At 43.4% G+C, this 16,388-nt stretch overlaps 1 protein-coding gene across 1 annotated transcript; it reads right to left on the reverse strand.

Annotated features, from left to right (window-relative positions):
- Positions 1-9,440: 9,440 nt before the first annotated feature.
- Positions 9,441-15,995, reverse strand: serpinf1 (serpin peptidase inhibitor, clade F (alpha-2 antiplasmin, pigment epithelium derived factor), member 1). The gene is made up of 8 exons (XM_085175276.1): positions 15,864-15,995; positions 13,860-13,920; positions 12,970-13,165; positions 12,475-12,630; positions 11,619-11,822; positions 11,079-11,218; positions 10,403-10,613; positions 9,441-10,226 (listed from the first exon to the last, which is right to left on the reverse strand). Exons 2-8 carry the CDS (start codon positions 13,917-13,919, stop codon positions 9,979-9,981), a joined length of 1,215 nt encoding a protein of 404 aa, XP_085031402.1. The 5' UTR covers position 13,920; positions 15,864-15,995; the 3' UTR covers positions 9,441-9,978.
- Between the last annotated feature and the right edge of the window lie 393 nt (positions 15,996-16,388).

Consider the following 16,388-nt stretch of genomic DNA (forward strand, 5'->3'; position numbering starts at 1 on the left):
ACCTGAGACGTGAGAGATGACTAAAAACAGCTGTGAAGAAATTCAGGAAGAAAACCAAGAAAAGACACTAAAAATGAACAAAAATATACAAAAAGTCCAAAAACAACAAAGAAGAAATGCAGACTCATGTTCTTAAAAGTTTATCTAAAATGCTGCAACAGTTTGGCCTGAACACAGCAGGTGACTCACCCGACCACAGAAAAACATATAAACCTGAAAAAAAAAACATTAAAAAAGAGATGCAAAGCCAGAACAACACGATACAAATTCAACAAAAGGAGATCGAAAATGGCTAAACGGGCGAAAATATCAGAAAAATAAGAAAAGAAACATGAATAAGCAAGAAAACCACAAAAACACAACGAGATAAAGAGCAGCAAAAAAAGTGAACAACACTGTTAGCGCTTATGCAGCAAGTTTGTCAGACAAACCCAGGAGAGTCTTCATCACAGTGTACTTCAGATCCAGCAACACACTCAGACAAAAACTGGTTCATCCCAAAGACAAAACTCCTAAACACAAACTTAACAATCTGCTGTACAGTGCAGCGAGGAATGCCCGGACCTCTGAGGAAGAAGATCCTGGACCAGGACCTGCTGCTGGCCTTCTGCGGCTCCTCAGTGGAGAGCGTGCTCCTCCTGCATGACTGAGAACAGTAAGGCCGGGCAGAGGGTCATTAACACCACCCAAAAACTCACTGGCTGCCCTCTGCCACCCCCGAAGGCAGATCCTCCTGTCTCAGGTAAACCAGGGCCATCACAGGTGACCCCTCGCACCCCGGCCACCACTCGTTTGACCCGCTGCCCTCTGGACAGCACCTCAGATCAATCAGGTCAATCTGAGCCATGGTCTGAGTAACCCTCATCACTCAGCCCACTCACACACTGACTCTATACTCAAGTCTTTTTGCACTGTTTCCAAACACTTTCTCTTGTTTTGTATGTATTCGTCTTGACTGTACATCTCTCTTCTCTTTGCAATTTATTCCTGATGTCTTTATTATTCATATTCTGTTTTTTACTCCTGCAGAGTTTGCCTGGGGCACCCATAATTGTGTTGTACATGTACAATAACAATAAAGGGCTATTCTATCCTATTCTATTCTATGATCAGTGGTGGATCAACAACCATTTTAAGTGGCAACTCCCACCAGGCTTTAATATCTGGGACTGAAGACGCTTCTCAGATGAAACGTCTTCAAGAAAATTACGTTTCAGTCGCTTTTCTTTCCAAGTTCCTTAGATTACTTTGACCTGGATGCCCGAGAACCTACACAGACATACTCCTGGAAACAGGAACAATCAAAGCTCTGTGATAGCTCCCATTTCAATGTAGGGCTCTCCAGGAAGTGCAATGTGATTCATACATTCAAAGGCAAACTTTGAAAGTTTCATCTGTGTGACCAACAGTGAGCTCAAGAAAAGAAACCAAAGAAGGAGAAAAAGGCCAACAGTGAAGTCCAGACTGTTAACAGTCTTCTGTAGTGTTTCCTCTCCAGAAATCAAACAGGAAGTCAAGCTAAATAAATGCCAGTAGATCAGCTGATAGACCTCAGCAGCAGTATAAAATCTCCTCCATATTTAAACTTCTTCAGCTTTTTTACATCTGCAAGCCCCTTTGCAACCCCCCTCTACCCTAGCTCCTCCTTCCATGCTGTCACTGAACTAAACAAACATCATCATTATTAGCTAGTTTTGTTAGTAGGTAGTATTTTTCCTAATGCTAATGAAGTTGCAGAGCCATCACAGATCTGATGGGACATCCTTTACATCAATAGCAAAATATATGTTTTTATAGCGCCGACTAACTGGTGACATCTCGACTCTTTCAAATGTAAAAGCTTAAAGTCAGTCTGTGAGCCCCAGTTCTGTGTGGGAAGTATGAAAAACAAGAGGAGAACATCTCTCCTGCTTAATCTCCATGAATATCCTCAGTAAAGTAGAAATGTGGGCCTGTGGGGGTCTCGCTGCTCGTCTTATTGCTCTAGGCTTAGATGTGAAGCACAGACCAACACGTTCTCACTGCTAATGGCAAGTTAGAGCACAGACGGGTGAGCAGAGCCACGGTGCCAAACCTAAAGAGGATCCGAGTGACTCTTTTTTGTAGCGCTGTACAGGAAACAGTTTTTCAGGCTAAAGGTCTGTTTCATCATGATGTTGAGACACAGGAGGAAGTGAGCTTTCTCCTACAGACATTGTGCAGTCAGAGCTAAAGCACCGCCACAAAACTGCACCGACAGCTCCAAACAACTCCGTCGTCATCTGGGCTCTGTTGGTTTTGTAGATTTTGAGAAAGCAAATTGTAATTTGAACCACGGCTCATGTCGTAGGCCTTCATGAAGCAGAACGTGCTCACCTCAAGCTAAAGAAAGAAATACAAACTCTTTGAACAGTGACGATTTCAAACTGCTGGATCAGCATTTTTGATTTGTGTTATGTGAACCTCCTTATATTCTTTACACAACAGGTTGTTATGTATTCAACATGTATTATTAAATCAACTTTATCTGGACAGTTTTTTTCTTTTGTTTTGGGGTCAAATTTTAAATTAAATTTGAATTTAATATCTTAATACCTTTTTCATTTTCAGTTTGTTCATGTGAAATCTAACTTTTTTGTTTTTAAATAAAACTATTTTAAAGGCTTTTATTTTCATTTTCACTGATCGGAGACTTTTAATACTGTTTGTTTTACTTTTGGGTTCAGTTTTTCTCTTTGTCTCTGTCCTTGGCTTCTTCTCATCCTGGGATGCTCTGCTACCATCACCATGAGTACCTTTGCTTTTCTCCATTTGTTTTGACTTTTTTCTGATTATTTATTTATATACTTGTCAATAGAAAATTGTATTTGTTTAGTCAGTATAAACTTTTTATGATATAAGTTTGTGATAGAATGCTGCATGATGATTGTTCTTTATGAAACGTGTTCTGATATTTGTATCTGAATCTTTCTACAGCGTATTAATTCCTGTTGTATAAATAAAGAAAGCAGACGGTGACAGAGCGCGAGTCCGTGAGTGTCTCTTGCGTGTACGAGCGCTCTGTCACTTGTCCTCGCGAGTAAAGACAACTGCAGTGTTTGTGTTTCTAACTCAAGTGTCTCAGCTGAAGAACTGCGGGGTGATTTTAAGAAATCCCCTGTCAATACTTAACTTGTAGTTGAGCATTCCCACTTTTTGGAATAAACGGAGCCTTTTAAAGGAAGAAGGGGTCGAGACAGGAGGCGCAGCTGCTTATTATAGTTTTATGCCAGTATCGGGAATGTCACAGCTGCAGCTTCCTGGTTATAGAAAAGACAATCTACCCCTCCATCCCAACGTTTGTCCCTTAGCAATAAAAAAACGTGGCAGCTTTCACTCGAGTATAAACATGACCTCCAACCTCCTTCTTACTGCTGACTTCAGCAGATTTCCTGTCAGGTGTCGTTTCCTCCTGAATTCTTCCAGGAGGTCTTTGAACCAAAACAGATGGTGTCAGATGGAGAAGGACAACAAAATTCAAGCTTTCTATCATAAAACAAACTTTTCAGGATATCAGGATTTACCAAAAAAAACAAACATGTTGGATCTTTGTGTCCAACATGTTTTAACAACACAGATTAATTTCACTGCCACGTCTTTTCCCACATTATCTGATATCTAGATCCCAGGTGTCAGCAGACCTGAACCCTCGCCTGCAATCAGCGTGTGGGTACATCCGCCTGCCGCGTGCTTTGCCAAAGCGCCTGTTCTGTTCTCACGCTGATGTTGTAACGTGTCGGCTCTCTTTGACTTCCTGAGTAAACAGTTTGTAACATTAATCCGACGTCGTCTCTGTCACAGCGATCGCTTCATTCATCAGTCTCATGAAGGACTCTGGTTACTTCTGTCTGAATTTTTACTTTCAATTTACAGAAAATATCATTAAAAACAATAAATTCTTTTAATTTTACATTTGGAAAAATGACAATTAAGAGTTAAATACACACAAAAGGACAGACGATCATTTCAAAATGAAGCAAACTGACAGAATAATCAGGCTCTGCTCCAGGAAGCAGGTTCACAAACTGGAATGATTCAAGTTTATTATATCTGAGCCAAGTCAGTGTTTTTAGTTCCAGAAAGGCCGGTCAGAGTTAGTTTGACAATTAGCCATCATCAGAAGAGCATCACCATGGCAACAGATAAGTAAAGGCCAGAACGGGAGGGGAGAAGTGATGAACTGCAAAAAGGTCTTCTTCTTTTATCACACTCTGTTATTTCTGCCGTTATGGAAACAATCAGTAAGATTTAGAAGATGAATCTGATTTCATCTTTAATCTAATCTCAGTCTTCACTGACACACCAGGTCAATGATAGTGTTTCACACTGATGGAAGAAAGAAGCAGAAGTAAAAGCAAACATGTTAAAATAAACATTGAACTATAGAGCTGTCTGTATGTTGGACAGATAGATTTGACATATTTCAGTTTAATTTTAGACTGTGGACAAAATCAGCAGCTATGATACAGGATACGCCGCTTATCCGGGGTAATCTGGAAAAGGACTCAGTGTGAATCCGTGATCCATCTGGGACCTGCCCTGTTACAGAGCCTCAGATTCCTTCAGGGGAATCTGGTTCTGGGTCGACCCACTGACACTGATTTAGCTGATTTTCAGTATGTAAACATTTAAAATGTTGTTTGACATCAATCTGAATTTCAACATGATATGTAATCAGATTACAATTAGACCGTCGGCAGCTGCATTTAAAGTGATCGTCGCTTTGCTGTTTCACCACATGTGAGCTGAAGTTTCTCTGCTGCCTCGGGCGGATATCACTGAGTGTTTGTCGCCCTCTGATGGACACTCAGAGGTGTTGCATGCATGGACTGCATGCAGAGTAATTATCAGCATCTCATTAAAGTACAAATGTACTCATTTACATTACTGCATTTAAAATGTTGTGAACTGAGCTGATGGAGTCACGTCAGTGTTTCTCCTCAGCGTCCTGCAGCTTTAAGGCTACGTCCACACTAGCTCGGATAGATGTGAAAACTCCACGTCCACACTGGCATTTTCAGTCGTTTTCACAGAGTTGCGCATCCACATTGAAACGCTTACGTTACAGTCCTGCGCATGCGTGAAACACAAGACGATTCAACCTGCAACCTCAAATGAAAACGCATTAGTGTGGACGTGGCCTAAGAGACTTTAGTCCAGAACAACAAGGACAGACACACAACGAGGACTTCTGATTCAACCTTTTCCCTCCATCTGGGAAGTGTTTCAGGAATGTCAGACTGGGTAATTGAGACCACATGTGTGCCCCACACTGATGTGTGCCCCACACTGATGTGTGCCCCACACTGATGTGTGCCCCACACTGATGTGTGCCCCACACTGATGTGTGACCCACACTGATGTGTGCCCCACACTGATGTGTGCCCCACACTGATGTGTGCCCCACACTGATGTGTGACCAACCAACCTGTGAACATTATAATCGCCCGTCTGAGAATGCTTTCCACCTCAGCTTACATGCTATTAAATGTTTCAGAAAAGTGTGATTACGTCAACTTTTAATGATTGACATGATGAGTTTCAGTGGGTCAGGACTGCAGCTGCCGTGTGTTGTCTGACAAAAGCACCTTCAGGTATCTCTGTGCATGGAAGAGTTATGTAACCTATTAAAACATGTGGCCAGTAGCGCCCTCACAAGGCGGGTTATAGAAGCCTCCTGCTGTCCCACACGCTTATATGTTGTTGTTTTATTGTTCATTTATGATGTGATCTCCAGTGTTTTCCTGAAACTGCCGTCACCTGTTGTTCATGTATGACAATACTAATAAAGTTATAGTTCAGTGGTGTTCATAACACAATGAACACAACAAACTGAGCTCTCTGTCTCACGGTTGCCTCTCCTCACTCTGCTGAAGTTCCAGTGAAATGTGACTAAAGAAGTGGAGAGAGGTCTGAGAGCTGGAAGAACGTTTGTCATCTGGAAAACCTGGAACAGATGCAAATGAAGCCAGGCACCAATGAATAATTCATCATTCAAAAGAAATATCAACATGAACATGAATGCAATTCAATTCAGTTTTATTTATGTAGCACCAAACTCCAACAATCAGCTCAAATCACCTTAAACGTCACCGTCAGGTCACAGTTATAGCACAGAGATGAAAGCAGCTGTGTGAGGCTGTACTTTGATCTAAACACTAATATCAGCAGCTGAGATTCTGATCTTACCCTGAACTGTTCTCGAGCTCCAGATTCACAATGAAATTTTATCGTGCAGTTTAAAACCAGCTGTTAGTTTGATGAATATGACCTCGATGCTCTCCTGCTGGCACCACGGGGGCTTCTGTTATCACTGTATTTACTGTATGTGGATTTTGATGATGCTCTAGCTCATTTTGTAGGAACCTTAGCGCAGTGATGTGCTGCCACAGGTCTTGGTATGTCAGCCAGCTACTGCAATTTTACAGAAATAATACTTTTTAATTCTTCAGACTGTCTCGTGTGAACCAAATGCCACTTCAGCTTCATAAAGCTTTATTAAACAACAAATGTAAACTGACCAATTCCACTTTGTGTTCATCAAACTTTCCCTGATAGCATCTGTCCACAGTTCAACTTTGTAAAACAAGTCTACACATAATGAAATGTTTGTGCAGCATCCATAAAAAGATCATTACCTGTGTGGGTGTTATGCTCTGATGGAGTGTTATCAGAGAAGAAGTAGAAAATTAAAATGACCAAATAAAACAAGTCATTCCAACATCCCAGAAAGTGCAAGAGACTGATTTACTTCCTGTTTTATTTATAGAAAAGGCAAAGCTCCAAACAACCCAAACAGGACGTGTTGCAGCTGTCACACCTCTCACATGGTGAAAAGCAGATGACCACTGAAGGTAGTCTGATGGTTTTTATGATGGAAAGTAAATCCGTTGGGCATCTTTCTTCGCCTTTAGACAATAATATAATAACACTCTTGTGTCAGCAATGAGACGCAAAAACACCTGATCTCCAACCTCCAGAAGTAGTGAGGCAACATTAGAGGAACTTCCAGCCCCAGATCGCAGGTGTTCAAATGCAATGAAAATCTTCTTTCCACTCTTGTACAACACAGCACCTGAAGCAACGTATATGCGCCAGTCAAAGTGGTAGACTCCTCTCACCGGTGCAGTGAAAATACCTGTGGGACATTTGTTTTTGTTAAATGGAAAATCAGCTGTTAGAACATCTGGAACATCAGCCTGACATCAACATAGCTGAGAAGTGACATTAAATAGAGAAGAAGTAATATTAAAAATAATTGTCAATAAATAAATAAACAAACAAAAACATAGTGCCCCAAAGAACCATCAAGAAATGGTTCTTTGAGGCACCTTTAAAGGTTCTTCAATGAACCATTGTTTGAAAGGTTCTTTGTGGCACCAAAAAAGGTTCTTCTATGGCATCAGTCTAAAGAACCACTTTTGGTTCCAGTTGGTTCCTTTATTTTTCTGCAGCTGCCTTGAGTTCATTGACAAGTTCCTCCCAAGTAGTTCTGGGCTGGTTCCTCACCGTTCTCATTATCATTGACTCTCCATGGGTGAGATCTTGAGTGGAGCTCCAGTTATTTTATGGTTCTTCCGTTTGCAAATAATCACACCAGCTGTTGTCAGCTTCTCACCCAGCTGCTTGGCATACAGACTGCAGCCTGTAAATGATGAATGAGAATCAGAAAGTACAAAACAATTTGAACCGTATGGCAAAAAGAAAACATAATCTCACGAGCCCTTAAAGAGTCTTAGGATAAGAATACTGTGAATACAAGACCCTGAAATGAGTTTCCGCCGTATGGCTGAGCTGAGTTCAGACATCTGGATCCATCTGAGAGTGACCAGAAAACTGATCCCAATCCACACCAGCTGGGCAACTCCCAATCTGTAGTTGGTAGGAGACCCTGGGGTGGACAGAGTGTAACATGACACTGTGGAGAATACGATCTTGTCTGGAAATGCATTGGGAAGTTTTGCCGAGGAGAAGGAAGTTTGGAATACCTGCTCAGCAGGTGTTAGATGATGGATGGATGACTTTAACAACTCTGACCGTTTGAACATTTTAAAAAAAATGTCATGAGTAAGTTAAGAAAGCAAAAACCACACAACGGTAATTTTGTGACAGGGAAGGTTTCTACTTCAAACCGACAGAGACACATGATGATGGGCTATGACGAGACTTTGTTGGTGTACTGATGTTCATGTTCACAACTTTACAGCTGCTTTACCTAAACTTTCATTTTCAGACAACACTGCTGCATCCTAATCCTGTCCCTGTGTAAGAACGCAGCTTTCAACCCTTAAAACATTAAATGTTGAAATGATGGAGTCTTCTTCACATACTGTATTATTTTACAGTGTTTAACAGAACTAACTCCCTTTAGCACAATTCTCTCATGCGAAAGGCTGTTAAACAGAGTCTATAGAGTGTGATGGTGCCACTGAGAGTAATGCACATGTGTGTTTTTGTTTTTTCAAAACAAAAAAAGGCAAAACTTGGAGCTGAAGATCATCAAAATAAAGAAGTGCTCAAATAAATGCTGATGGAGAGAAAAAGACCTGAACTAAACTCAGTGTCAGTCCATAAAGTAAACACCCCTCTGACACACACATACTCGTTTTCATATTTTAGTGAGGACATCTCATTGACATAGTGCTTTCCCTAGCTGCTGCCTAACCCTGAGCCTAACCTTAACCATGTTAAATGTTTTCAAACTCAAGGAGACGGCATTTTGTCCCCATAAGTGACTGTTGGTCCCCACAAGTACAGTAACATGCCAAGTTTCTGTCCTCACAAAGATGTCTATACATGTACGCACACACACACCATGGAGTGAGTGTGTGTGTGCGTCTGGCTTTCATACAGTCATCAATCTGAATGTGCTGAATTTGAATCCACCAATCAGGAGCAGCTTGTGTCTGCTTAGACGTGTATTTATTTTGTTCAGTTTACGAGTGATTTCAGCCTCATCTTCACTCAGATATTTCCATCATCTCCAAGATCCAACTGTGAAACACAGTTTTCATTACTGTGACTGATGAATGATCGTTGATCGGCGTGCTCTGTTTAAAGCTTTACACTGATCAGGCTGATTTAAACTGATTGTGCAGTAACGTGCAGCGAGTGTTCATAGACTGACCGACAGTCTGACAGCATCACTGCCCACAGACTCAGAGTTACAGAGACTACAGCTTTGATTCTGATGATAAATCTGTGATAAAATCATCGTCTCTGTCTTTATATTGATGACTGAATGCAAACTAATATTGAATGGTGACAGACACAAAACAGAACAAAGTCTATTTACAGCACTTTTCTTGTGCTATGAACACCAGGCCAGAGCTTCATGGTCTGCAAAGTGAGGTCGGTGCTGTGGCCAGTAGAGGGCGTCTCCTCTTGTTGTCCTGGTGTCTGCGAGTAAATGCTGCTTGCTCGACCTTTGAGACTTTTATTAGTATAGCAGTAAACATGACCTCAGGTAAGTTTGTTTAGTGAATCGTGATCTTTGTTGTAAATCAGAAACTGAAACAAAACACACGTGCTCAGGTTCATTGTCGTGTTTACTTCTTTTTAACAGAAATGACAATATTTGATTTTATAAAAAGGATCTTTTGAGTATCTTGGGTGTGTTTGTGTATCCGCCGAGATCAACGTGATCACGTTTCAACATGAAAAATAATCAGATTCAGACATCTGCCAAACACCTGGAATCCCTCCTAGGACCTGCTAAGAGTGTGTGTGTGTGTGTGTGTGTGTGTGTGTGTGTGTGTGTGTGTGTGTGTGTGTGTGTGTGTGTGTGCGCGTCTGCACAGCTGCCTCTGTGGGGACCAATGTGAGTTTTGGGTCTTTAGACTGAGGGCGTTTTCATACTTTTAAAGGGCTGTTTCAGAGTTAAGTTTTAGACATAAGTTCAGAAACAGTCGGCCAATGGCGGTCCCCGTGAAGACAGGTGTGCTAAAGTGTGTGTGCGCTTTATATCGACAGGCTTTTGGGGTTGACCACCCGGCCGATAAAGAGCAGCGCCCCTGAGGTTTCATCCCGGATCAGGTAGAGGAAGGGGCGGTCCACTCGGTATGTCAGGTGGCTTGGCGTTGTGTCGCTCGGGTACTGATTCCCCTCTGGCGCCATCTCCATCGTGACCTTGTGATTGACAGAAATAAGTTTGGCAGCCTGAGTGGAGATTTTCTCCAGCTCCGGGTTGTCTAGCCATTCAGAGAGACCTGCTGAGAGGGAGAGGAGGACGACCATGTTGATCAGTCAGCAGAAAAAGCCTACACTACTACGGCTTCATGAGTGGTTTTTTATCCTGAATGGACAGTTCAGCATTGATATATAAATACTAGTATGCTCCTATATTAGAACCCTCAAGTAAAAAAACGTGGTGGATCAAACTGACCAAGGTCGCCGAGCAGCGGCAGCAGGTCTGTGGAGTAGCTGAGCTTCAGGACGGGCAGAGTAATGGACACTTTGGCAGGAAGTAGCGTCATGGAGAGGTCCTGGACAAACTCAGAGGTCAGACTCTCCTCCACAAGGGTCATGTTGGAGGTCACATCCTCGGGCAAGAAGATGAACATGCTGACATCATTCTGCATCTGGAGCTGAGCGATCTGAACGAGGAGAAAAACATGAAGTGCTGCAGTTACGCTGCTGCAGCCATCGTTCGGAGACAGCTGCCGGGAATACTTGTTTGATTTTTTAAAAACTTAATAAGAAATGTCTGTCAAAGACCTGATAAAACTATTTTAGTCATTTAGCTCTGTCCACTTCTATTCATTAAGTATAAGCTCATTAGTGCCCCCTACTGCATCTACGGCTGAACTGCAGAACTATTTTTGTACAATGGGATGAATGAAAGGAAGAAGAATGGCTGTGTTAGAGCTGCTCTGCCATCGTCAGGAGCTCAGCAGCGTTTTCCTCTCTGCCTTTGTTTTTATTAATAAATATCAACCCTGTATTATTTTTCCTTCGTAAAAAATGTGATTCTTTTGCATTATCAGTAAAGTCCATTTAAATTTGTATAAATGAAACTGGACAATAACCTGCTTCCGTTTAAAACTATTCATCACGCTCACCGTGCAGCCTAAGTCCGAGTCAACCCCCATCTTCACTGGGTAGTTATCCTGTTGCATCATGGGAACGCGCACAGGTGCCGCGCCATCCACCTGGAAGTTTTCCAGCCCTCCACTCTGAGCGAACCGAGTCGTCCACTTCCCTGTTAGGACAGGAAACGAACCCATTATTCATCACGGCTGAAACTCGCTTTGAGGATCAGTCACTTGTCAGAACCTGTTCATGGTGGACATGGATACACAACCATACACTTTGAATTTGGTTCATCTTTTCCAAGATTCGCTAAACAGATAAAGGTCACGGTGTAGCAGCGATCGGTCTATAGTCAACTCTCTGAGTTCGTCCCATTCCTAAAAACTTTAGTCAGGTGCCCCAAAGTTCAGGTGCGTTTAACATGTGATCACTTCACCTACACATAAACCCATACACTATTACAGTTATCTGATAAGTAATATTGATCACTGACTCGCCGTATGGATTTTATTTATATGATAATTCTAACTAATTCGTCGATATCTGTGTCTGCAGAGCTGAAGACGTACCTTTAAAGTAGGCGGCGCTCACAATGCTCACGCCGGCGGCACGAGGGAGGGGCTTGGTCAGAAAGCGCTGTACCTTCCCGCCCGTCTGCTGAGACACCCAATCGTTGATTTCTTTCACATCTTTGGATCCTCCCAGAAGCGCCTTGGGGCGAACTCCATACTGCTGCTCCACAAGACCAAAGAACTCCTGCTTCAAACGAAGTCCTGACAACATGAGAGAACATTACGATCTCGCAGTAAACACAGAGACAGCGAGCAACCACCAGCTCCACCTGGCTCCTTTACTCCCCTCTGTAAACAAGTTCATGAAGAGTTTATTGGCTCAGTCACAAATTTCAGTCCAAACATTTCAAACATTAAATTGTAAGATAAGGTGAAGGTGCTTAGCTCCCTTAGCTGCATCTGATGGAACGGCAACAACTAAACACCAAAATCCTTTTTAGGCTTCTGATGGTTTTATTGCTCACGTTGACTTTTTCTCCTCACATTTCTACCAGAACTCTTCCCAGAAGGTTGAAACACCTCTGGTCTATGGTCATCGGGTCCAGCTCACGCACCACACGCTGCCCCTCAGCAGGCTTCCAGAAGAAAGCCAACCAGAAATATTGGGTTTAATGGATAAGGTCCCTAAAGAGGCCGTACAGGACTACAACTGCACCTTTCATTGGCCTTTTTGAAGTTTCTGTGTAACACATCAAATAAATAAGACCTTTTGTTTTTATAAATCATGCTAAGCTCCTTCGGAGGAGTAGGAATGAAAACTTGAAGCAGGACATAGAAAAGAAATGTTGTTTTGGTTTAGCTGCAAAGTCACAGCTGATGTTTAGACTCCATCTCAACCCCAACGTGAACTCACGTCTCGCCAGGTATATGCGTGCAGCGGTACTCAGGCCTTTCCCCGCCGTCCTGACTGAGGCCAGCATGTCCTTCAGGGTGTTGTGGAGCTGAGGGTCCTGCAGGGTGTGGTACCTCAGGGCCCTGTACAGCTGCCTCTGAGCATGCTCAGATCCTCCTAGAGGGACAGGACGGCTTGTGTTAAGGTCACAAACCTCTGACACAACTGTTTTATTCATTAGAGAAACGGACGTGTGCATCACTTTTACTGTAAGAATGTCTCCACACGGTGGCGCTGTTGTGCAATCTTAGCTTAGTTGAAAGTGAACGGAGGAAAACTAATAGTGGAAATACAAAAACAGACTGAAGTAGAAAAAACAAAACTGTTCCCGGGACACTGACGGTGTTTTTGGGAGCAGCAAATAGAAAAACCTTGAGCCAGTCTGGCCTCTGAGCTCATCCCAACACTAAAGCCGAAGCTCGAGTTTGGACTGAGTTTGTGTGTTTGTGTCTTCACCCATGGACAGCTGAGTCAGCGCCTCGGACACGCTGAGCGGGGACAGGAAGACGTTGGTGGAAGCGTCACGGCTCGCCAGGACGCGGAAAAGGTTGTAACCGAAGTCGGAGGTGGCAGCACCCATCTTTGTAGTCGGAGTCGTGAAGAGCTCCATGTGTTCCTCCTCTCCGGCTGCCTCCTCGCCGCCGGTCTCAGACTGCAACGGACCAATGATGGAAAGATTTCGTGATTAACTGAACTTTTAAAACTGCCACCGATACTCTGAAGCAAACATCATGTGCATGGCAGCAAATGTTGCTCATAAACCCGTGAAGCTCTTTTTAAACTGAGGGTGGTCTCAGCCTGTGCAGCCACCTTTGGAAAAACCCAGAAACCATTCTTGAGGTCATGGTGAGCTGGTATTTTTACACAGTCACATCACTAAATGACCTCATCAGCTCTGAGATTTTCCACCAATGTTTCATCTTCGTGTTGTTGATGTCGCAGCTTTTTACGGCATGTTGCTGCCATCAAATTCAAACATGTTTTAAAATTCAATGTCCGAGCCACAGACTGATTAAAGATGGATGTAGCTTCCAGTGAAGGCACCTGAAACCTGCGCTCTTTCTAAAGGCCACCAGGGGGCGACTGTCTGCAGAGGGACTTTGCGCTGCAGAGACGTCTGACACTTTATGGGCGCGTTCGCTCATTTTAAGTCTGTCTCGTGGTTTAGATTAGTAGGATAGGATAATAGGAGAGAGCGAAGACGCTCACCTCGAGGCTTCATAAATCAAACCAGTGGGTGGGGTGATGTTGGATACATCCATCTTTTTTACTGTCTGTGGCTCCAGCGTTTTGGCTCTGGGGATGTAAATTACATAACTGAGGAAAATATGTGCAGATGTTGATACCTGAGCATCACAGAAGCTCAGCACGACTCCAAACAGCAGCAGGAAAGTCGTTCCCTTCATCCTGAAATCCAAACAAAAGGAAACAAGTTTTCACACATTTCCTCAAACAGAGAAGGAAACGAACCATATTTCATATTTCATCACACAGCTGCTGCTCCTCAGGCAGGGATAGCCTCTGCGTCAAACCAAACGCCTCTAATTTCTCCATAAGTGCAAAGAAAGGCTGAGCCAAACCAAGTCCAGAGGACGAGGACAGAAAAGTTCAGCCGCCACAGACACGAAATTATCCAAAACAAAGACAAAGATCAGAGTCAGAGCCAGAAAACCTCCGAGCTGTGGAAACTCTGAAGTTTATAGCAGGTTATGTAACGAACTCTGAGCTGCTCATCGGGACACAAATCATGATCTCAGGTCTGACACACACACACACACACACACAACCCTGTTCAGCTATCTTAGTGAGGACCTTCATTGACATAATGCTTTCCCTGACCTCTGACCCTAAACCTAACCATAACCTAACTGTAACCCTGACACTAAAACCACATTTTGAGCCTCAAAATGGCTTCAAACTTGTGAGGACCAGTGTGTGTGTGTGTGTGTGTGTGTGTGTGTGTCCTCACAAGTGACTGTTGGTTCTCACAAGTATAGTAGAATGCAGCTTTCGGTCCTCACAAAGATAGCTAGACAGGAACACACACACACGGCCTGCTTTGTTCCACACATCTGGACCTGCTGCTGTACTTTTACATAAACAGAGGTCTGTCATTTGAACCTAAAACCACACACACACACACACACCACAAACCACAGGCCTGATGGAAAACCCAGACGCTTTCTTCTTCTTTAACCTCCTGGTCGTCGCAGTGTGTCTCATCTTTTCTTTCCTACAGCTTCATAAACTCAGAGATAACATGTCGTCAGTTTTAAACGTTTATGAGAGAAATAAAAGAATCTGTGCTTTCAGATCATCTCAAATGGTTTCTTGGAGATGTGAGACAGGGAGTGACAGGAAGCTCGAGCCTGCAGCTGACTGAAACCAGCCCTGACCTCACAGCCCATTGCTCCTTCAGTGGGCTGGTTTCAGTCATCATGCAAATGTCCTGTTTATAAGATTTCAGCTGAGACTGAAGAAACGTTTCTCCCACAAAGCGCTACGTCCAGATGAACAAGTCAACTTTTGGAGATTTACTTTCCTGGATGATTGAGATGCATCAAGATGATCCCACTGAGGGCTGGGTGAGCTGTACCTAATGATTTGTCCCTTTAGTGCGTGGATAAGAGTACCTGCGCACGCGCCCCGAGATACACAACAGTGCAGAGAGGTGACGTAGTTCTCATCCTGGACTACTCTGTGTGTGTGTGTGTGTGTGTGTGTGTGTGTGTGTGTGTGTGTGTGTGTGCTCGCGCGCTAACCCCCGCCCCTGCAGACCAGCTGACTCAGCGCGCTCCTGTCTCCGGTCCTCACTGGAACGTTTTTTCATTGGCTGTTTGTGAACTCTCTGATATCGCATCAGGGATTTTTAAAGTCCAGGTCACTAACCTGAACATATTCCACAGTGAAATGTTTTTCTTGGCACGAAATTCTTTACAACCCCAAATAACTTCAAACCTGCAAACTTATTAAAAATCATCCGTTTTATCCGAACAATGAGAATTTAGAAAAATTAAAAATGTCCTTACAGACCGAAGCTGATGATCGTCTACCTGGTTTTAGTGACTCTGACCTGCTGCCCGTATATAACCTGCTGAGTGGAAAAGCCCAGTTTGGCTGCTGAACAGGAGGAAAAACGCAGCGTGTCTGAGAAACATCAGGTTTTTCACAAAGTCTGAATCAAAGCGCTTTGAATTCTGCAGAAAACCTTCCTGTGCTTCATGTCTGAGCTGCGCTGCTACGAATATGTCCAAGTTTTACACTTTTTATTCCAGCTGGCGCAAAAAAAAAAGTTCAAATTTGTGCGTAAAAAGCGCAGAAATGTCTCTAGTGCAGCGAGAGTCACTCACCTCTCTGCTCTCTGCTCCACGTCGATCAGCGTCTCTCTGCCAGCTCAGAAAGTGAGTCTTCCACCCCGCTGACGCCTCTTGTCTCGGCACCCTCAGCGGCGCGCATCCAGCTGCTGCCAGCAGAGGCAGCGGGAGCGCGCATAGACGCAGAAAAAAACGAAGCTTAAAAAAATTCTGGTGTTTAATAAAAAGTGTAAGCACCTTAAAAATAACTGAAGTTTTGAGAGAACACAAAGAAACAACAGCTCAGGAGCGTTTCAGAGAAATCAGCTGCAAAGACTGTAGATGAAAGACGTATGTGATCATGTGACACCACACGTCTCTGTGCACGTTCTTGTGCCTGTTTGTGGTCCACGTGCTGTTCAAACACAAAGTTTGCATCTACGTAAAAAAACCTGGAGGTGTTCATGCTCCGCCCCTTTTACCCAGAGTGCATTTGAATCAAAAGAATGAAAACTGTCAGTTATATGATCAGAACACTGCTGTCGTCCAGGATGTGACATATCTCCTCCGCTGTTTTTAAGA

Source organism: Neolamprologus multifasciatus, chromosome 10 (genome assembly GCF_963576455.1).
Source record: "Neolamprologus multifasciatus chromosome 10, fNeoMul1.2, whole genome shotgun sequence".
Lineage (NCBI taxonomy): Eukaryota > Metazoa > Chordata > Actinopteri > Cichliformes > Cichlidae > Neolamprologus > Neolamprologus multifasciatus.